The 22,853-nt window shown below is 41.3% G+C and overlaps 1 protein-coding gene and 1 pseudogene across 3 annotated transcripts; both read left to right on the top strand.

Moving 5' to 3' along the window:
* Nucleotides 1–674: 674 nt before the first annotated feature.
* LOC104605731 (universal stress protein PHOS34) lies at nucleotides 675–20,951 on the top strand. Of its 3 annotated transcripts, none has more exons than XM_088886450.1 (3): nucleotides 675–1,700; nucleotides 19,183–19,228; nucleotides 20,930–20,951. In XM_088886450.1, the coding sequence occupies exons 1-2, from the start codon at nucleotides 983–985 to the stop codon at nucleotides 19,188–19,190; spliced, it is 726 nt and encodes a 241-aa protein (XP_088742576.1). In that variant the 5' UTR covers nucleotides 675–982; the 3' UTR covers nucleotides 19,191–19,228; nucleotides 20,930–20,951. The 3 variants fall into 3 exon arrangements, with proteins under 3 accessions (XP_088742576.1, XP_010268921.1, XP_010268920.1); XM_010270619.2 differs by lacking the exon at nucleotides 20,930–20,951 and adding an exon at nucleotides 19,779–20,140; XM_010270618.3 differs by lacking the exon at nucleotides 20,930–20,951 and adding an exon at nucleotides 19,760–20,140.
* On the top strand, nucleotides 12,050–18,748 carry LOC148803458 (ubiquitin-ribosomal protein eS31 fusion protein-like; annotated as a pseudogene).
* Nucleotides 20,952–22,853: the final 1,902 nt, after the last annotated feature.

Here is a 22,853-nt window from a genome sequence, read left to right as displayed (position 1 = left end):
GTGCTTCTTTTTGTTCAATTTCCCAAATTGCTTGTGTTTGTTGATATTCTGCTTTTTTATCAAAAACAAAAAGTATTTTTTTTTTAAATAAAAAAAGTATGGTGTGTATATAGTAACAATAATAATAATATTGTTCATTTATAGTAATATTGAACTTCATTCCATGAGGTTTTACATGATTTAGGATGTAAAGTTTTACTCCATTCAAATACATATAAAACTAAACTGGAATGAAATTTTACATTGATCATGATTATATAAATTTTTACACAATTTACACCGATTCTAAACGCAGCCTAAGACGTAAGGCATTCATTTTCGTAAGAGAACAGAGAAAAGTTTACACCGATTGTCAATGTAAAAATCTTTTCGAATAGAGTTTATTTAATTTAGGATGTATAAAAACACCCCTATAAATTGCGGGCAAAACCTAACGGAAGTGCATAGCAATTTAATGACTTTATGATCGATCAAATCAACCGATAGAGCAATCTAATCAAAGTTATTGGGATCTCATCAAAACTCTTTGGTGTCTTAGATATTGCCTAATCATCTTTCAGGGTCCATTTAGGAAAGTGATTATTTTATAGCAGAAGACAGAAAAGGAAAAAAAAGGGTAGTCTGGTCATTTGGAAAGATCCTATATTCTATAGCATCTTTTCCTCACGCGGCCAGGGCGGCATTTAATTATTTCTCGTCGAAAAGGAAAGTAGGAAACCCGTCAAGTTCGTCAGTTTCCCAAATAATCCTCTCCGCCGCTTTCTCTTTCCCCCGCTCTCTGTTCTGTATCATCATCATTCCCCCCCCCCCCCCCCCCCCCCCCTTCTCTCTCTCTCTGTTATACCTACACACAGGGAAAATCAGCAGCAGGAGACACAAGAAACACACTAGAAATAGAAGAAGAAAGAGGAAAGAAAGCAGTAAGAAAATCCCAGTACGGTGATTCTCTCTATCTCTCTCTCCCTCTCTTATACTTATCGGCATGCTTCCACAACAAACCAAGCCGGAATCCGACCGTCCGGCACTTATTATCCAGCCTTCTTCCCCACGCTTTCCACTCCCCTCGGTTGGAACACCCACCTCTGGGGCCCACCGTAAGATCGCGATCGCAGTTGATCTCAGCGACGAGAGTGCCTTTGCTGTGAAATGGGCCGTCCAGAACTACCTCCGCCCAGGTGATGCCGTGATCCTACTGCACGTTCGGACCACCGGCGTTCTTTATGGTGCTGACTGGGGTTCTATTGACCTGTCCGTCGACACCAACGATGAGTCCCAACAGAAGCTCGAAGATGACTTCGACGCCTTCACCACCACCAAGGTCACCAATCTGGCTCAGCCCCTGGTAGAAGCACGGATTCCTTTTAAGCTTCATATCGTCAAGGACCATGATATGAAGGAGCGGCTTTGCTTGGAGGTCGAGAGGTTAGGGTTGAGTGCCGTGATTATGGGCAGCCGAGGGTTCGGTGCCTCGAAGCGCACCAGCAAGGGACGCCTTGGCAGCGTCAGTGATTATTGCGTGCATCACTGTATCTGTCCCGTGGTCGTCGTTCGGTATCCTGATGAGAAGGATGGAGCTTCTTCTGTAGCCGTCGCAGCTGACCCTGAGGCCGCAGCCAAGGCCGTGGCCGATACGGAGGTAGAGCTTCACTTGGTGCCGGAGGAGGAGCAGGAATATCACGATGCCTCCGACAAACATAAAGGTTAGTCCTTTTCTTCTATTTGTTCATTCATATATCCTATTTACGTTCTTTTGACGATCGCAGCGCTGATATCTATTCGCTTAGGGATTTGGAGCTTCTATTCCGTGGTTCATTCATTTATTCAACCCAATTAAAATAAAGAGCAAGAATACCTCTCTCATAATGGATTGTAATTGGTGCTTGGTGCTTCTATTCGATGGCTTACAAGCTTGTATCTGGTAGACGATAGTTCGTAGTAGGTTTGTCTAGGGGAAATATTTTTACTTGTCCATTATAGGGTATTTTACGTTGGGTTTCTTTGTTTGTTTCCTGATTCAAATAGGGTGTAACGTAATTCTGGGAACACGATTGACTAATTTCCTGTGGCCAGTCTGGTGCCACGCACACGTCACACATGAATCTGCTATAGATTTTGTCTTACTTTTATGGTTATTGTGATAGTAAGTTTCTGTGCAAACATGTTTCCTCTGATAAGACCTGATTTTCTGTTCAGTATTACCTTCCTGGGTGTACTACTCACATGGGAATGCCTGCTCATTATTTTTTATTTCCCGTGTTAACCTCATTAGTCCTGTGGGTTTTGTTATTCATTTTTATTGTGCTGCATTCTTGTCTAGTTGAGCCTAGATGGATGGATTCTGAGATCCAAGTTTTCATCTTGGTACGATTTTGTTTATTATCATTTCTGTTGGTCTTGAATGGTAGGAGCTGTTTAATATTTTTGTATCATTTGGTCTAGTTAACTAAGGATTTTCCTGATTCCTATTAACTTGTTCAATAATGTAAAATAGCATCTATTATTGTTTCAATGTCCAAACCATTGCAATGTTTATATTTAAATTTTTACCATAATGTTGTGAAGTAAATATCCATATACTAATTGTAAAAGAACTTCTAGTTCTTGCTGATCTTTTGTTCCTGTTACTTTGTGACTGGTAGTTAAATAAAATGTTGCCAAATTCATTTAGAATGGCATTTTAGGTATCTGGATTATTTGGACCCCCCAAAGTAACCAAAAGTATATGATGATGACAGAAAAACTCTAAGATGTCACTCCTTGCTTAGCTAAAGAGTGAAAGAAAATTTATAGTTCTTGCTGATCTTTTGTTCCTGTTACTTTGTGACTGGTAGTTAAATAAAATGTTTTCAAATTCATTTAGAATGGCATTTTAGGTATCTGGATTATTTGGACGCCCCAAAGTAACCAAAAGTATATGATGATGACAGAAAACTCTAAGATGTCACATGGGATGTATAGGGTTAATGAACCCAAAGCTGTGCTAGTTTTTATCTCTGTGACATTGTAGGCCATGAGTTCATGCAACATATACATCCAATGCTATAGTATCCATGGATTATCTACTTTATCAGAAAAAGCAAACTAGGGTGAGAGAATCACATTCAAGTCTAGCTCAATTGAAACCAAGGAGTTTTTTCTTCATTGCAATGGACCTTTTGATGAAGAAAGTTCACGAGGATTTGATAATGTTTTCTTTGGAAACATACACATGCATATATCATTTTTGCTTTGATTGTCCTGCTTGGTGGACATTTTGATCTGATGATTATTGTTTTTAGTGCTAGTGGTAATTTTCCACTCAAAACCATTCCTTAATGTCTTATCTATGCTTGTTCTTTTGAGTTTAATCATCTTGTGATATAGTTTGTAGTAGTTAGCATGATTTATTTATTTTTTTTTTTATCAATAGCCAACATTCTATTAAGGCAAAGGCCATTACCAATGCTGGTAATGGCTAAAGATTTCCTCTTCGTGGGTATGATGACTAGAGAGGAGGGAGGTTTCGTGGAGAAAGCGGAGGGAGATTTCATGGAGAAAGTAAAATGGAGGTCAGCTCTGAGGATAGAGGCCAAAGATTTCCTCTTCGAAGAGCTACGGATCAAAGGAAGACTGGGTTTGAAAGTAAGAGAACAAAAGAGAGCCACAATCCTTGTGGAAGGCTCAGAAATGATTGAGTGGGTGAAAGAGTTTGTCTCTGATGCAGCTTCTAAAGGGAAGCAGAAATATTGGAAAGAAAATTTCTCAGGATCGGGTAGTAGGAGGGACCCTTCATTGGTAGCAGATGGGACAAAAGGAAAATGGGAAAGAATGCTAGTGGTTAAAGCTGGAGGGGTGGTGACAAACTGGTGGAAAGTTGCAGAAATGTTGAAGAGCAAGATGGAGCTAAGAAGCACCTTTATTGTGACCCCATTCGATTCTGCTAAGGCAGTGTTGGACCCTCTTGAAAACTAGGTAAATGTTAGAGCACCAAGTATCCGAGATGATCTGGGAACCTTCTCAGTCTTTAAATGGTCGGTTTCATCAAATTCAAAAGTGTTCCCAATGGAAGATAATGTAACTGTTTGAGTGATTGGGTTGACATTCCATCTTTGGAATCAAGAAACAACAAACTCAATTGTGTTGTTGTGTGGAGCTCGCCTTGATGGTCTTTTCTGGGGAGACCTGCGAACTGCAACTATTCTACTAGGTGGTGTAAAACCAGAAGATATACCGAGGAAGGTGAATGTAGCTGTGGAGGGTTTGTTCTTCCCAGTGTGGTTACTATCCTTCATTGAAGCTACCCTTTGGAGAGAAGCAAGGCAGGAGGAAGACGAAGAGGTGGAGTTGTAGCTACGTTGTCACGGGGGTAGTTCTGCAGCGGAAGAAACCCATGCGGTGTCCAAGCCAAGGCAGGCCATGACAAGCCTTTGTGTGATGCGAGGCTAGGAGTTACCCGATGAGGTGGCTCCACCAAGGTCAGTAGCACTGGATCATGACCTCAAGTCGCATGGTCGGGGCACTCGGTTGGCTCTGGCCGGTCCATGGGAGGCGCCTCTTACGTGCTAAAGGGGGGACGACCATGATGAGAGGCGACTAGGCGTCGATGAGAAGGGACTCCTGTATGCCGATGATGTAGGCACATGAGTGCCGATGATGATAGGCAACCTCTTGGGCCGGAACACACCCGTGCGCTATGGGCAACGGGATAGCTCATTTAGCTTGGGCAAGGGGCTGATGGGGTGAAGGGTCATGCTTGAGCCAGGCCCCAATGCCAAGCCTCCCTTGAGTGTTGGTGGCACAGTGTCGGTCCATGCACTGTCCCCATGCATGTTTGCGCCCATGAGGAACCCTGGTAGCCATGCTAGCCATTAACCAAGGCCGCTCCGCAAGGGATGTTGGTCTAGGAGTGCCAAGGTTAGGCACCCAAGGAGGTCGACCACCCCTCCTCAAAGAGTACGTTAAGCTTTTGGTGGTCTGTCTGGAGATGACATCACTTTTCCCAAAAATCTTACAGGCGAAAATGACGATGGTGTCCCTTAACGTAACCCCGCCAAGCGTAGGCAAGGCTAAGCCTGTGTCAGACCGTGACAGGCTTCCCCACTCAATCCATTGTCGTCCTCGACAATGGCTCTTGTGAATGGGTGTCTGTGTCCCGCGCCATCCACTTCTGTGCCAGTTCTTGGGCTCGCCTAGCCAACACGCGTCTCGCCTATATTGTTGTCCATTTATGGGGACGGAACCATTTCACCATGCCGGCTTGCCTGGACTTCACCCCCTATGTTGAGGTTACTCAAACCGCGCAACGGCTATGCCGTTGAAAGTGTGAAAGAAGGGCCCTCGAAGTAATTGGATGTGTGTGCTTCACGGAGGTCCGCCCCATGTATCATCTTTACCTCAAGGCTAGACCGTCTTCTTGGTAGCTTTTCGGTGGTGCTACCGAACATGATGTGATGGGTCTACTCCTACTGTTGGCGTGTGTCCTGGGTGTACCCTTTCATCATGCTGGCCTGTAGACTTCACCTCGCTGTGTTCGGGTTACTCAAACCTAGCCATGGCTTATGCTCTTTTGGCCCTCGAAACTATACTTAACTTCGCTGGTTCGGGCTACATCTTCGCTCCGAGGGGGCCCCAATCTGTTGCTCCCTCAAGGAGATCTGACCGAGTTGTGCGCGAGTGTGGCAACTTTTTCCCATGATGTTGCCAAACATACACCCACCTTGTGTGATGTGTGTTGTCTGCTGTGAATGTTCTGCCTTGTGATGAGCTGAGCATGTCCTCCGATGCATTGCCGGTGTAGGGCCGCCATGCTCCAACGGCCAGTTTTCCCACATTCCTATCATTCCAATATTGTGGCTTCAACCAAGGACCAATCTGATGCAAAATTGTCACTTCAGTGGTATTCCTTGACCAACCGTCGACACCAACCAATTTCGGACTGTTGTCCCCACCTTAGTAGTGCCTCAGACAAAGCTACGGAACAATGGCTCATCCGTCATGAAACCAAGATGTAGGTGCACCGCCCACAACTCACCGAAATGAACAGAAACTGATGTCCGTGAGGAAGCATGGCACTCCTCCACTCAAACCACCACAATATGCCTTTCATTTAATGTCTCATGCGTTTGCCCCCGTATGAGCATAGCAACCAATGCATCTGCCCCCGCAAGGGTGCTGTTTTGGGGTCATTGGAATGGGGACACGATGAATGGCCTCTTACCAGGCCTGATGTGTATGCTTGCTTGCTTATACCCGAGTGAAAGTGCCTAGGGACCGCACCCCACGATGTGCTACTTGTCGTGATGACCGCTTCAACTGGCTCTATGCTGATCTGCTCTAATACCAACTGTGGCAGCAGTTGGCTAGCTTGCTCTGATACCAACTGTCATGGGGGTAGTTCTGCAGCGGAAGAAACCCGTGCGGCGTCCAGGCCAAGGCAGGCCAGGACAAGCCTTTGTGTGATGCGAGGTTAGGAGTTGCCCGATGAGATGGCTCCACCAAGGTTAGTAGCACTGGATCATGACCTCAAGTTGTATGGCCGGGGCACTCGGCTGGCTCTGGCTGGTCCATGGGAGGCGCTTCTTATGTGCTAAAGGGGGGACGACCATGATGAGAGGTGATTGGGCGCCGATGAGAAGGGACTCCTGTATGCCGATGATGTAGGCACATGAGTGCCGATGATGATAGGCAACTGCTTGGGCCGGAACACATCCGTGCGCTATGGGCAACAAGATAGCTCATTCAGCTTGGACAAGGGGCTGGTGGGGTGAAGGGTCATGCTTGAGCCATGCCCGCATGCCAATCCTCCCTTGAGAGTCGGTGGCACAATGCCAGTCCATGCATTGTCCCCATGAGCATGTGTGCGCCCATGAGGAACCCTGGTAGCCATGCTAGCCATTAACCAGGGCCACCCGCAAGGGATGTTGGTCTAGGAGTGCCAAGGTTAGGCACCCAAGGAGGTTGACCACCCCTCCTCAAAGAGTACGTTAGGCTTTTGGTGGTTTGCCTGAAGATAACATCACTTTTCCCAAAAATCTTACAGGCAAAAATGATGATGGTGTCCCTTAACGTAAGCCCGCCAAGCGTAGGCAAGGCTAAGCCTATGTCAGACCGTGACAACGTTGCAGTTTGAAGTTGGCTGGAAAAAAGAAACAAGGAGTTTTCATAAGAATGAAAGCATAGCCTTTAGGCAGCCCAAAAGACTTGGATCAGGAAACTAATAGAAGTATTAGACATGTTACACAAGGCAACGGTGGGAAAACCAACGCTTCTTTTGCTTAGGCAATTGCTTGTGGTGCTAAGCAATTTATTTCAAAGGAGAGGAATGGTCTAAGTGCAATACGGGAGAAGGGAGGTGATTCATCGGGTCTGGTAGAGGTATTGGTAGCTTTAGGAATTCGCACGGGGGTCCAACCAGTAGGCCCATTTCTAAATGGTAATTCTAGGCCTAGTAGGCCCGAAAAGTTAAGTGGGCTACTCTTAAAAGATCCAAGAGCTAGGGGGCACATGACAACTTAAAGGAGCACATGACTTGGCTTACTCCTCGGGTAGATAGTAAAAACTATATACCATCGTCTTCTTTGAGCCCTTTCTCTCGCTCGAACAACTCCACAAAGGTCTCCAACTCGTTACAATGGAGACCCTCAAAGAAGATGCCTCGCAAGGAATAGGAACGCCGTAACCCTTGGTGTGTGAAGAGCAGTGAGGTTTTCGACTCTGATTCAGAAAGATTGACAGACGATGAAAAACCTTCTGATTCGGATTTAGATTCGGGAGAAACTATCAGCTTGGGAAGTATCGACCTCCAAAAACCAAAAGACATACTGGAAGAGGGTAGCCTAAACACTGAATTGTTATTCCTAGAGGAGGAGACGGACTCGCAAGACTCTGGTAATGTCAAAATGCAAAGAAGAGTGAGCCAAGTCATGTGCTCCATATGTGCGACAGATTGCAGCGGCGAAAGGATTTTTCCCAAACTGGGTATGCCATACAAAAGACAAGTGGAGTTGGGAACACTTAAAGAGGTACGACAGATTGCATCCCTGCCAATAAACGAGTCTACTCCATATGTGCAGCCTAGTCAGGACATTAGGCCAGAGAGATAGGAATCGAACTTGGAACCTTACTTAAGGATTCACACAAAGGGAAAGAGAAGTGAAGCTTCTTTGATTGTAGAGGGTGAGAAAGTATTGGTTGTACCTAGTCCAATTCCACGGTTGAGTCCGGAAAAGGGGAAGGGCCTAGTCCTGACTCCAAGAATTGATACCCAATAGCCGGTCCACATGCAACCAACTCTGCTAAATCTAGGTAAGCCTGTCCATTTGGTTTTAGATACTAATATGGGTTCTTTGCCTGTAATAGATGTCTTGGAATCTCAACTAGACCAACCAATTGGTAGCAGGGGAGTGGCGATTGTTAATGACGGAGTCCGATCTGAGAAGGGAGTTGGGTTGTTAGAGAGGAAACAAGAGGAATTAGAATGGATTTGGGAGCAGATTTGTGCCTTGTTGGAGGAATATAAATAGGAGAAAATGACAGAGGTGGCTCCAGAAAACCCTGAATCAGAGGCAAAAGCCAATAGATCGGGGCAATAATTAGGAAATAAAGGGCAGAATAGGAAGTCAGTGGGAAATAAGGGTAGGAAAAAGAAGAAAAATTCTGAAGTAGAGAAACTAATAATGGACATTGAAGGGGATATCGAGTTCAGTGGCAGAGGGGAAAGAAAGAAGGGTTCTAAATGAAGGAACACAATATTGGAGGGCTAAATTCTTGAAAGTTAATGAAGATAATCAGCTTGAATGTAAGGGCTTGGGTAGTGCCAGAAAAAGGAGATTGATTAAGGAGATACTTAGGAGAGAGACCTGATGTTGTGATGTTGCAGGAGACAAAATTAGCTGAATTGAATAGAAGATGGGTCAGAGAGGTCTGGAAAATAAGAGGGGTAAGATGGTGCTCAGCTCCGTTGTGGGGAGCGGAGCCTCAGGGGGAATAGTAACTTTGTGGAGGGAGGACTTCATAGAACCAGTAGAGGAGCTAATAGTAAACTTCATTGTATCCCTAAAATTCAGAATGGTGGAAGATAGATTCATTTGGGTGCTAACAAATGTTTATGGTCCAAATAATCACAGAGAGAGGAATGAGTCATGGGAGGAGCATCATGGAATTCAAGGTTTATGGGAAGGCCTTTGGTGTTTGGGGGGGAGGGGATTTTAATGCGATAAGATTCACAACTGAGTCAAATAATCCCAGGTAGGCCATTACGACTAGTATGAAGAAGTTCAATGACTTCATTAATTCTTGTGAGCTACGAGAGCTTCCTTTACTACAGGCTACCTACACTTGGTCCAACTTCCAAGAAAACCCAACTGGCTCGAAGCTTGATAGATTCCTATTTAATGAGGGTTGGGAGAGCTACTGGAGAGGTTTGGTGGCTAAGGCCCTACCTTGAATAACCTTTAATCATTGCCCTATAGAAGTAGGACAAGAATCTCTTGGTAATGGACCTAGACCATACAGGCTACCTACACTTGGTCCAACTTCCAAGAAAACCCAACTGGCTCGAAGCTTGATAGATTCCTATTCAATGAGGGTTGGGAGAGCCACTGGAGATGTTTGGTGGCTAAGGCCCTACCTTGGATAACCTTTAATCATTGCCCTATAGAAGTAGGACAAGAACCTCTTGGTAATGGACCTAGACCATTCAGGTTTAAGAACATGTGGTTGACACATCCAGACTTCTTGCCTAAGGTTAAGGAATGGTGGAGTGAAGAGATGAGAGAAGTGAAATGGAATGGGGTTAGATTTCAGAAAAAATTAAAAAGGTTGAGAGACAAAATAAAAGAATGGAATAAGGATCAATTTGGAAGAGTGGAGGAGGTAAAAGCTAGATTATTGGTTCAAATTGAGGATTTAGATGCAAAAGAATCCCAAGGGATGATGGATGAGCAAGCTAGAGAAATGAGGTGGAAACTGAAAAAGGAGTTAGAGGAGACTTTGTTGAGAGTGGAGATCTCTTGGAGACAAAAGTCCAGACATAAGTGGATCAAGGAAGGGGATGGGAGTACCAAATTCTTTCATGCTTTGGCTAATGGGAGAAGAAGGAAAAATTTGATACTAAAGTTTGAGGTTGATACCACAGTAGGATTGTGGATCATTTCAAATCAATCTTTCAAAGACCCTTAGAGAATCGGTTGATAGTGGGGGAGGAGAATTGGCCAAATTTGAACCAAACAGATAGGGGATGGCTAGAAAGAATGATTGAGGAAGAGGAAATTAAACAAGATGTTTTTTCTATGGATAGGGCTAAGGCACCAGATCCAGACAGAATGCTTAGGTTGCAATACTTCTTCTTGGCCTTTGACATACTTAGGGCTATCCTTAGGAGCCAACCCTAAAGAAAGTAGTTTTTGGGCTCCTATTGTGGAGAAATTTGATAAGTGCTTGGCAGCTTGGAAAAAGAATTACATCTCAATAGGGGGTAGGCTGACTTTGATTAAGGCTACACTTGCCAACCTTCCAACCTACTTCCTTTCAGTGTTTAGGATTCCTCCAAGGGAGGCTAAGAAAATGGAGAAGAGAATGAGGGACTTTTCATGGGAACCAAGAGAGGTGAAAAATGATCACTTGGTTAGATGGGAGATAGTTAACAAACCAAAGGAAGAAGGGGGTTTAGGGATAGGGAACATAGTGCTGAAGAATGTAGCCCTTTTAGGGAAGTGGCTATGGAGATGGCCCCGAGAGAGAGAGAGAGATTATGGCATGAGGTGGTGGCAAGCATTCATGGTTGCTCATGAAATGGTTGGGATTCTGGGATATCTTGCCGAGCTACCCTTACTACACCCTAGAAGGCTATACATGGTATTCTCCCTCACTTCCTCATATTCATTAGGTATGATGCTTGTTCTGGTAATGCTATTCTGTTATGGGAGGATATTTGGGTGGGTAGTCAACCCCTCAAAGATCGTTTCCCCTCGCTCTATTCCCTTTCCCTTCACAAAAATGAGCCAATTGCAACTTTTCTCCCGAGCCCGTTAAATCCCTTATCTTTAAATTGGGACTTTGGTTTTCGTAGAGGGTTACTTCTTTTGATCAAAGGGTTTGGACTCCTCTTCCAAAAGGTACATTTACTTGCTCTTCCTTTCTAAAATCCCTCAGTTCTAACCCCATTTCCCAAGGATTCCCTTTCAAAGAAGTCTGGGCGCAACCTATTCCCTCAAAAATTGCTGTATTCTGCTGGGAAGTCTTCTATGGTAAAATCAATACTTTGGAAAACTTACAAAAAAAGAGACCCTCTCTTTTGTCTTTCCCCAAATTGGTGTTCCTTGTGTAAGGCTGAGAATGAGGACTGTTTCCATTTGCTGATCTCTTGTTCCTTTGCTACAACTATATGGAGTTGGAGCCTTTGTTTATTTGGAGGTAGGTGGTCTATGCCTTCTGATTTAAGCTTGTTATTCAACCCATCTGTTTTTGTTTGGCACACTAGAAGAGGTAAGGTCATGTGGAAATGTGTCAGGGCAGCCACTTTGTGGACTCTTTGGGAGGAAAGGAATGCAAGAATTTTCTTAGAGAAGGAAAGAGGATTAGATGAAGTGAAGGACTGCATCCTAACAAGAGCAATCCATTGGTTGAAAACCATGGATATTTTTTGACTTCTCCTTTGATGACTTGTGTAGGAATTGGCTAGTAATAGCTAACACTTCAGCAAAGAAGAATAGAATTCTGTCAGAATGGGTTCCGTCTTTGGAAGGTGTCATCAAGCTGAACTTTGATGGAAGCAGCCAAGGCAACCCCAGGCCTTCAGGTATAGGGGTATCCTGAGAAATAAGGACACCAACATAATTTCCTTATTCTCAGGACTAGTGAGAGTGGGGGACTCGACAAGGGCAGAAATCCTTGCTGCTGTACAAGGAATTCGTATTGCTAACCAGCTTGGGGTGGAGCATCTCCTAGGTGAGAGTCCCCTTCAACTAGGAGATGCTCCACCCCAAGCTGGTTAGCGATCTGAATTCCTTGTACTGCAGCAAGGATTTCTGCCCTTGTCGAGTCCCCCACTTCCATTAGAAGGTGGCTTCTAAACCTGGATACCACCATTTGGGGCTACAAAGATCTCATCAAAAAAGTAAAGTGGTTAACCAGCAATATGAGAGTTGAGGTAAAATGGGTTAGTAGGTCTGCTAATTCTATGGCTGGTGCTTTAGCCAAACAGGGGGTCTATAGGGAAGATCTTTTTTGTGCTTCTTTGTAAGTGGTTATTAATCTGGAAATCTGTACTTAACTAGCCCGGAGAGGTTGCAACTCGTGCCTCTCCTTGGGGACTTTGTACTATTGTCTATTGCTGATTAATAAAATTATTTTATTATCAAAAAAAAAAATTCTATTGAAGCAACTAAAAAAGTACAAATTTCATACATTCGTAGGAGTGAGAAAAAGTTTCTCTCCAATCAAACTTCCCTTTCAATTGTGCCTAGAAAATATGCTCCCTCCCCACCCCTTTCTTAGCTAATACATCAGCCATACTGTTTGCTATCCTTTGAATCCATTGGAATTTCACTTCCATTTCCCTAGCCAGTCATAACAACTTTACTGTTTTTTTTAATCTCATTCCTATATTGCCAAAGAGGCGCTTACCTTGGAATTTATTTTATTTTTTGTTTTGGCTTGTCCATCTAACCTGGAACCTTGTAATGACTTACTAGGATTATTGCTTCTATTCTTGCTTTTTTGTATTAATGATTAGAAGAAGAAATTAATTATTATGCTTTGATCTGAATTCCACTCTTTAATTTAAAAATTTGAAACCAATGGTGATGTTGCGCGATCTGGTTTATCCCTGTTGGATGACAGCTTGGACGTCGGTGTGTGAGGTCGGCTGGCCAAACTACAAGAGAACAGTCAGAGTGTTCGGGTTGCTTTACCGGGGTGGGCGATGCTTAAGTTAGCAAGATATATTTAGAGAGCTAGAAAGCAAGATAGCTGGTATGCTTTGAGAGCTAAATCCCACGTACTTTATTGAAGAATGGGACGCCTTTATATAGGTGCAACTTGCCGTGGACTTCATGTAGCACGTCCGAGATCACCGACCCATCTGGTTTGGAGGTGGTTTTACACCTAGAAGCGGACTTCACATGAAGCGATATGCTTATCTGGTTGCCTCTGAATCGGGCGGGATGGGAATCAGTTCCATTGACGTGGCGATGTGAACCCAAAGGAGTCAAAGACGATAGCCCGCTCATGAAGTAGGTCTCCTGTCACGTCGTACAGGTCGCCAATTGGATATTGTTCAGGTCGGTGGAGGCAGGTGGCCTCTTATGCCGACTTGACACCTTCTGAGGCATCCACAGGTCATCCTGCCGAGGTGGGGTCAAGAGGCCGAGATAGGTGCGATGTGTCTGAGGTACTTCTGAGGTTGATGCTTACATGGTGCTGAGGTGTCATTTAACGGTTCTGTGGTGCTATGTGTCACGATGTCGTTGGAGGGCCAAATCACCCCTCATCAAATGGCATTTGGAATAAAGTGGTGAGGACATTACCTCCTTTAGTGGGTAGATTTGAGATCTAGAATGAGATAGTGCCCACTTTGTGGAATATTATTTCCTGCCAAGGGAACACTTCAGGGCATGCAAAGTTTATATTTACAAAGTACTCCTTTAAGATAGAATGCTTCGAAGAAATTCAAACATGAAGTCACGTCAACCATACTCTGAATTTCCACAAGAACTGCATGTTGGACACCATAAACACGTCTGTAGATTTTTTCCCCCCACAAGGGAAAGGAGAGTCTTTAGTTTAATAATTATTAAAAAGTTTTCTTATTGAGGTTTACTTTTGGGAGGATTTTAAGGAGTGTGCATCATGACCTATTCTAACAAAGAATCTGACTGAAGGTCCCTAACATCCATGCAGGTAACTTGCTTATGAGTTCATTATCTTGGGGACTAGGGACTTGAACAAGAAAGAAAAAACTGTCTCGAGTCTGTTGCCGTAGTTGTGGCGTAAGATTAATGTGTGAAAACATGCCTTGCATCATGTAATTCAGGTGAAGAATGAGCAAATTCTGGCCAAAATACAGATCATTCATGGTTTTTTTGAAGAGGATCCTCTAAATTCATGGTTATTTGATTTTTTTTAACTTTTTAGTTGACTGACAAGACATGTTTTCTGTCACTGACGAAATGGTTGGAAGCTTAAGATAAGGCTCAGTTTAGTATGCTTTTTGGGTTGGAAATTGTAGGTATGATGTTCAGTGCTAATTTTCCAGAGTAGAGCAAACACTAGAGCATGGATGCCTAAATTAAACTCTCCAGAAGTTAGCATTAATGAGATCGACTATATTTGTATTTTTTTTATTGGCAACACAGAATAAAAAGGTTTCATTAATTAGAAAAAATCAGGTTACAACAAGAAGTAGTGAAAAGAAAACCAGCTTTAGAAGCTGACCCAATCCAAGATTACATTTGAGCCCAAAACATGTGTTCTATGCACCCCTTGCTTGTTTAAGCTATCTGCCAAACTGTTGGCAGTTCTCCTCACCTATCTCACTCGGATTGACATGTCCTTTGATAGCCATTTAAATCTCCTGAATTCATTCCTCAAATGCCATTTCATCCCTTCCCCCTTAAGCAGCCACTTTACCACAGTTTTCGAGTCTCCCTCAATAATCAGCCTACTAATACCCAGTTCTTTTGCCTTCTCAACCCCATAAACTGCAGCCAAAAAAAACTCTGACCTTGCCAAATCACCTTGCTCCACAGGACTGGAGTATAAAGCAGTTATGTTCCCTTCTTCATCCCTAATGGCCCCCCTATACCTGAAGGACCTGGATTACCCAAACAACTCCCATCAAAGTTCAGTTTCTTCCAGCCATTTATTGGGGGAGACCAAGTCTCAACAGATATTTGTCTTGTAGATGAGGATGCAGCAATAGCACCCCAAGCTCTGAAAAAATCTTCAACCTTGAAGTCTGAAAACAGCTTCATGCTCTTCACCCAATGTGCCACTTCTTGCTTCTTTCCTTTTTTTCAAATATTTTTGCATTTCTTTGCTCTCACACAGTCCAATACTATATTTGTATTATTCTGTGTATTAGCCTTTAGTAATCTTATCATTCATAAAAAAAAACCTTTAGTAATCTTATCAACAAGGGTAGGTTGCAAAGTGCAACATAACGTGATTCAAAATGACTTTACCTTTTATAAAAAGGGTTAAATACTTAAACTACCCTTATGGTTTAGCAAATGGATGCAAACCAACCTACTGTTTAAGAAATTACTTAAAGTACCCTGGACATTTCTGATAATGGCAACTGTTAGGAACCTGTAATGGAAAGATTGAAGAGACTACTTTACCCTTGATTTTTCTTCAAATTTTCAAAATGTCTTCTCCGCCCAGATCTGCCCTAAGAACTGTAATTTGCTCCACACTCTCTCACCATCACCGTCATTGTAAGTTGCTCTTTACCGTTTAGTTCTGTTCTCTGCTGCTTGCTGCTTACTTGAAGCTGCTGGAACCTCTGTTTCAAAGAAGAGAAAACGATTGTTGGGGCTGAGAGAGTAAAGGGTGGGGGGGGGCAAGACTAACCTGTGCAACCTTCTATTATCTCAGACCCTTTGGGAATGCAGCCATCCCTTCTTTCAGATTGGGGATTGTTTCTCCTTTGGTCTCCGCCGATCTGTAACCATGCAGATCTTCGTGGAAACCCTAACCGGGAAGACCATAACCCTAGAGGTTGAATCCTTAGACACCATTGACAATGTGAAGGTGAAGATCCAAGACAAAGAGGGTATACCTCCTGATCATCAACGCCTTATCTTCGCAGGAAAGCAGCTCGAAGACAGCTGCACTTTGGCTGATTACAACATCCTGGAGGAACCTGCACTCCACTTGGTTCTCCGACTCAGAGGAGGAGTGAATAAGCTCGCTGTGTTTCAGTTCTACAAGCTTGAGGACTCGGGCAAAGTTCAAAAGCTGAGGAAGGAGTGCCTGAATCAGGATGTGAGGCTGGGATTTTTATGGCTAACCATTTGGATAGACACTACTGTGGAAAGTGTGGGTTGATTTACATTTATCAAAAGGCTGGAGGTGATTAAAGATGTTTGCGGTAGGTTTATGCATCCATTAGTCTTTTAAGAACTCGTGGATCTTGTAATTGGAAATTTGGTTATTAGATAAGAGCGCATTCTGGAATTTGTTTAGAATTGCTGTTCTTATATACTTGATGCCAGATTTGATGGTTTAATTATGAGACCCTAGTCATTTATATGGACCAAAATAATGGGAATGCAGATGTTCAATGGCGGGTATGTAAATCATGGGTTATTGAAATTGGCGTTTTGGTTGTTGAATCAGGAATCTGAGGCATTAAAGAAGTTGTGGGTGGGTTGATATTGGGTCATCGTATAGGATGGTCTTCATTGGGCACTCGTTGGGTTCTAGCGTCACCATGTTATTGACGGTGGTGGTGGTCAACCACACACTCATCACCGTCATCATTGTTGTTTGTTAAGGACATTATTATCACTCTTTAAATGAAATAGGCACTGCCCAGCAGCAAAGCCACCAAGAAGTTGATGTGACTGCTCTGAGCCATCCATTGTGATGCAAAAATTGTCAGGACAGGCAAGCTAACTCTAACTGAGTCTGGTATATAAAATCCAACTGCAGAAATCTCCTGCTTGAACCGATGAAAAGGCCCACTTGTAAAGTTCATCTTCTGAAGCTTACACAAACCCTCTCCCAGTTCCATCATTGCTCCTATATGATTCTGGTTAAAGAGGTGATGGAACCCCACGACACATTGTAGAATCCCATGGATCATGATTCATTTCAGCTCCTCTGTCTTGTTCCATAGAGCTTTGAGAAAGTCGTGGCACTTGTAGTAATCCCTGTTGTTGAAGAGTGAAACCGCTTCATCGAAATTACAATTTCAGATCAATTTGATTCCTGGGTAGATGAAAATTTAAAGAATAATGAAGGGTAAAATCGATTGCAAAAGGGTAGTTTTCGAATTAAGAAAAATTATATATGTCACGTGACATCACATGCGAACAGATTGTAACGGCGCACTAACGATAGGGGAGGATTTTGTCCATTGTCAGAAATGTCTCGGGTACTTTAAGTAATTTTTTAAACAGTAGGGTAGGTTTGTGTCCATTTGCTAAACCATAAGGGTAGTTTAAGTGTTTAACCCTTATAAAAAATACAATTGGCATTGATCAATAGCATGTGTATGTTGCTCTAAGGTCATGAATCGTTGGTCTGGTAGAGGAAAGGGCACACTGACTACATGGTTTAGGGCACTGAATGTTTTTTATTCTCCTACCCCTCCTTCCTAAGGGAAAGGTTAAGAGTGTTTGAGTTATTAGATTAGGGAAGTGAATCTATATTAGTTCCATTAATTTATTCATTTAAAGAAAATAACTTTTGAAATAATGCTTTGTTTTATTGATAGATAAATAAACTGATTGTATTACTTAAAGGGGAGAATCCCAGCCTTTTCAAGAATAATCCTCTTGATTTCTGTTGACCTTTTCTTTTTTTATGGTATTGTTTTTTGATCCTTAGGAGTTTCTTCTATGTGCAATTCCTAAAAGTAAAAGATCTTCTGGGTGCTGATGCATAGGACAACCTACTATGCTCATTCCAGTAAATTTTCCCCTGATCTCTCTTTTTCTACCCCTTTATCCCTATCTCCTCCTTAGTCTACTTCGTTCTTGGTGTTCTTGAGTTTCTGAATTACCTATTTCTCATTGTAAATGATTTTAAGGCTTATGCTGATAAAAAAGGATTTAAGGCTTAAAGCATAGTTTATAAAAACCTTGCAAGTCTCATCTTAGAAATGCATTAGTTCAACTGATGGGTGAGTCAATTTGCATGAGTATGAGCAGAGGTGATACAGATGGTTGATCTTAGGGTGCCCTGATGTCCCAGTGATGCAGCACCATTGGGCCTTAACCACGTGCTTTTAAGTCCATATCCTCAAAACTCCCTTGCTAAAGTGCCCCAAGACTTCTAGTTAGTTCTCTAATTACAAGCCCAATAATCTTTCTCCATGTCCCACATCCTATTCATTTTGCTCATAAGCCAGTTTGGTCACCCAGCCTGGCCTATGTCAACCCAATTCTTGCAGCCCCAAAGGCAGAAAAGCTAGAAGAAGAAAATCCCAAGTAAAGAAAAACTCAAAGATTGGTAATATTTCTTAATTTTGGTTTCTTGTTGGGCATCTTTTTTTTTTTTTTGATAGATAAAATATCATATTTCCATTAACTCAAAGATTGGTTACATGACATCCCCTTAAAGAGGTGCGAGGTGCTGCCTCGCCAAACAGAAAACATATAAACTAAAGCAAAACTCATGCATGCCTATAATGCTCTCAAAATATACTGTTAAGTGAGTATCGACTACTAAAGAATTTTATCTCTTGAAACCCTCCTATGGTTTTTTAATATTCAAAATTACTAGTATTTCTTTAAGACTCGACTTCATCCTTTCTTGTTACCATTATCCATTTACAACTAAAATTATCCACAAGCAGAAGCATTGCTTACTGACAATTTATAAGCAATAAATTTAATCCCTGTCGTATACTGCCTTGGTTAAATTGGAATTTGTTCATCTGGGATCCATTTGCCACTGAGGACAGAAAAGTAAGCTTTTTTTTTTATTTATTTTTTTATTGAGAGTAACTTGGCTAATGTTACTTTGTTTTATTGTTAGGTAAAGCACCTTCTGTAAATTTACTGATAAAACAACACCTTATATAAGTTGCCTTGTGGTTCAAACAACCAAAAAGTGCTTTTGGAAAACAAACCCAACTTCGCATAGCCTTTTCATTTCTTTTTTTTTTCCTTTTCCTTTTTCATCCGTCTAAATTGGTAATAAGATCAAAGAGAATAATATATTAAAAAGTCAGCATTACAAGCAAGGTCCCCAAATACAGCCACAGCTAGCCTAGAATAGCGACCTTTAATAAATCCTTTCCTTCCATTTTCATAGTTTAATTCGTCAAACTAAAAGTGCATTGATCTCACTCTTGGTTCACTTTGTGTTTGAGGAAGTTCAAAGTATGATATCTAATATTACGTTGAAAGCCTAAAACTCTGTGTTCTTCCATTACATTGTGAAGTTCTTATTTAGATTTTTGAGCTGATAAAGTGATAATGTTATTCATGTTTTATTAACGTTTTTGTATTGCTTATTGATTTGTTTCAGATACTTAAGAAGGTGCGTGGGTCATGGCGTGGTCCTCTTGAAACAGGTAATATGTGTGCACTTATTTGTTGGAAATCAAAAGCAGCATTTTTTCAATTCCTTTTGTTGTGTTTACCACTTTGACTTGAAGAACTTTTAAGAGGTTCTCATGTGTGTGTGGATAATAATCCAAATTGAAAATCTTCTGCCAATAAAGAAATGCACCAAATTTTCAATAAACTGTATTTTGATAGATGTCTTGCATAAAGTCATCTAGCCTCTAACTCAGGTATGGTATTTCTAGTCCACAGTTTGAGGTGTTGTTTCTGCAGATTGACGACACATCTTCATTCAGCTTTAGTCTATTCATGTGGCCACTTAAGAGTGTGTTCTTATTTTGCATATCTCATCATATTTCCAAATTGTCCATCTTAGCCTAGCTGGAGACTAGAATTAATGATATTATGTCATTCTTAATGTTGGAGTTTCAATATTTCATTTTAATTTCACATGCTTTGCCTGTAATTTATTTGTATATATATATATATATATTTGTGTAATGGTTGACTGATTTGTGCTAAATCTGATCTGCATGGAGGTTTCAACCTTTTTTGCAGACTTGCAGTAAGTGGAGGAGGGTTTGAGTAAATGGGGGGGGGGGGGGTAGGGAAAGCCGAGGTATTTGAGAAATGAAATGATCTTGTTGCAGTGGATTCATGCCATGTAAATTGGACATTGATAGTGTTGCTGCCGTCTTTCTCCCTCTCCTCTCTACATCCTTTGATCCTTGTCAACAGTGGGCAGTGGGATGATTGGTGATGGTATTTATATGGTTGAGGATTTTCTTTAGATTCTGTAGGTCTTCTCTTGAGAAAAAGGTTTTACTGCGTTCCTTTGTGAAATATGAGTTTCAGTGTTGTAAAACCATTTAAATTTCGTTGCATAATTCTTGCTTAATTACTACTTTGGTTGGTAAGCACGGGGTTTGGCAGACTATTATTGCCTGAATTAACAGGAATTTGAACAGATTGAACAGTCTCTGGACTGGTCCAAAATGTCCAAAATATTCATTGGACTGGATTGGACCAGGTCCATTTGTAATGGACTCGCATTGGATTGGACCAAATGCAGTCCAATTGACACCCCTAGGTGAAACCCACAGTAATTATGTTTTCATTGGGTATCACAGTTTCACTTGCCCAGGGAAGTGTAAACCTTCTCCCACTTGGGAAAGTTAGTTTTTTCAAATGGAGAGTAAATGCTTATGCTAAAAGGTAAAAATGACAAAAGATAGAAAAATTAACTATTTACCTGAAAAAGTGGGTGAGGCAAATAAAAAAAAAGGAAAAGTTGAGAGGCTTCATTTACCTGAATAAATTTAACAAAAAAATAGCCTCTTAATAAACGAACAACGCCTGAATGTCTATATTAGACATTTCCTTTTATACTGGTATTATATTATAATAAACTGAGAAACCAAACTATAACATGGTTTTATCCTTCTGTTACTAAACCTATCCCCCTATAACAATTGACACATATCCGCTGGAGGATTAACAAAACAAGTAAATCTCTCAGATTTATATATACCCTTATTGGCTAAATAGTCAGCACAGGCATTTGGTTCTCAATACTTGCCACACTGGAGAAGTTCCATGATTCTCTGAAAGATGTGGATCTCTAGTTTTTTTTATTATTTTTTATTTGAATGGCTTGTACACATGACATGGAGTCAGATTGGATGACGTGTCGGTATCCTTTCCTCCAGGATTGGACATAGTTCTGCAATTTCATTGGTGGTGCTCACTACTCACCTGGAGTACTGTGAAACCAACTTTCCTTTGGTGCTGCACCTGTTTTCCCTGCGTTGCCTTTGCTGGTTCCTTCGGAGTTGACCTTGATCCATCTTTCAGGAGTACATTTCCATCAATGGCTCTCCGATTTCTGTGCCTTGCCTTTCATTGTCCATACCCATGTTAGTTCTTTCTTATAAATTAATCATAACATGAATTCTAATACATAATTTCCTTATATTAATTTCAACTTTATTAGAAATTACTTAATTTATTGTTTTTCAAATAAATCACGTCAACATTTTGCCCATTCAAGTAACCAATTTTGTATAGAATCTGCTGTTATAATATGGTTACCCAAATAACTCAATATTTAGTCCACAAGTATATAACAAATGTATTGTTGTTTCACACAAATTGGATTCGGATCCATTTCTTAGGTGCATAATTAAAATTCACTTAGGCGCTGTTCGTTTTTTGATAGGTGTCAATGGACCGGTTTTGGATTGGATTCTGTCCGGCTTAAAATCAATTTGGACGGATTAGACAGACTAACAAGACATATTGGATTGAACCTATTCGGTCCAAAATATTTATTAGATTGGATTGAACTTGGTCTGTCTGTAACAAATTTATACTGAATTGGATTGGATTAAGCCAATATCTGGTCCATTAATATAAAATAAGAATATGTGTGTCAAAGGACCGAATTTGGGTTAAAACCAATCTAAATCAAAATGTATTTGAAACAGATTGGACGATCCAAACATTGAATTGGACCAGTCCAAATTGGTCTAAAACATTCATTGGATTGGATTGGATTGGACCTGGTCCATTTATAATAGACTCACATTCAACTAGATTGAATTGGACCAAATCCAATCCAATTGACACCCCTACTTTTCGGTAAGTTACTTACCCAGGTAAATTTAACTACTTGGGTAGGAAATATTTACCCGGGTAAGTGCATTTACCCATGTTTTTTTATTTCCTAGGTAAGCAATGCAATGACCATTTTAGTCATAAAAATCCGTTATTAAAATGAGCAATTTTTGTCCCATTCAAGTATTGACAACTTTTTCCAAATGTGAAAAAATTATCTATCCACCTAAGAGATGGGTATCGCTTACCCGGGTAAGTAATCCCCACGTAGGAGAAAATAAACTTTCCCTTATCCTCACATAAGTTTGAAAAAAGAATATGGGTTTCTTGGTCAATGGGAATCAAAATCCCTTTGACTTCAAAATCCAAAAAAATAGCGTCCCTTTAGGGAGAAGTTGCCAATACTTGAATGGAACAAAATTATCCCTTTTAATTGGGTTCGACTATAATATGAAAAAGATATGATATCTGAAAAACAACTGACTAATAAACTCGAATCATGAACGTTATAGTGAATAAGGTGTTATTTATCAACAATCATGGGTAGCTTTTGATTGGTCAAAACTCTTCCCATACCATATCTTTTCTGCATCATAGATTTTCCCCTTTGGCTTTTATGTCTAAAACTGCCACTATTTTATTTAAGTGGAAAATAAAAATTATAGGATACATAGGAAATCTGCCAAGCATTAAAAGCCCTATAAAATTTGACCTTTGTTGGTAAAGGAGCTTTCCGAAGGATTTGCCATCTGTTGTTACTTTCCCCTATTAAATGTTTGTTTAATAACTAATAGGCCGGGCATTCTGGTACTTTCCCTTTCTTTTCTGGCCCCAGGCCCACTTAACATTTATATCTTCAGCTCTTAGAAGGGGTATTTCTCTAATTGTTTCTAGGTATTCTTGAGGAATAAAAAATAAGGCAATGACCATTTTAACCATAAAAATCTTATTAAAAGGGGCATTTTTGTATCATTCAAGTGTTGGCAACCTTCCCCTTATTGTGGAAAAGTTATTTAC

Source organism: Nelumbo nucifera, chromosome 1 (assembly GCF_055504915.1).
Source record: "Nelumbo nucifera cultivar China Antique chromosome 1, China Antique-T2T, whole genome shotgun sequence".
Taxonomy (NCBI): domain Eukaryota; kingdom Viridiplantae; phylum Streptophyta; class Magnoliopsida; order Proteales; family Nelumbonaceae; genus Nelumbo; species Nelumbo nucifera.
This window is presented reverse-complemented; position numbering and strand designations above follow the sequence as displayed.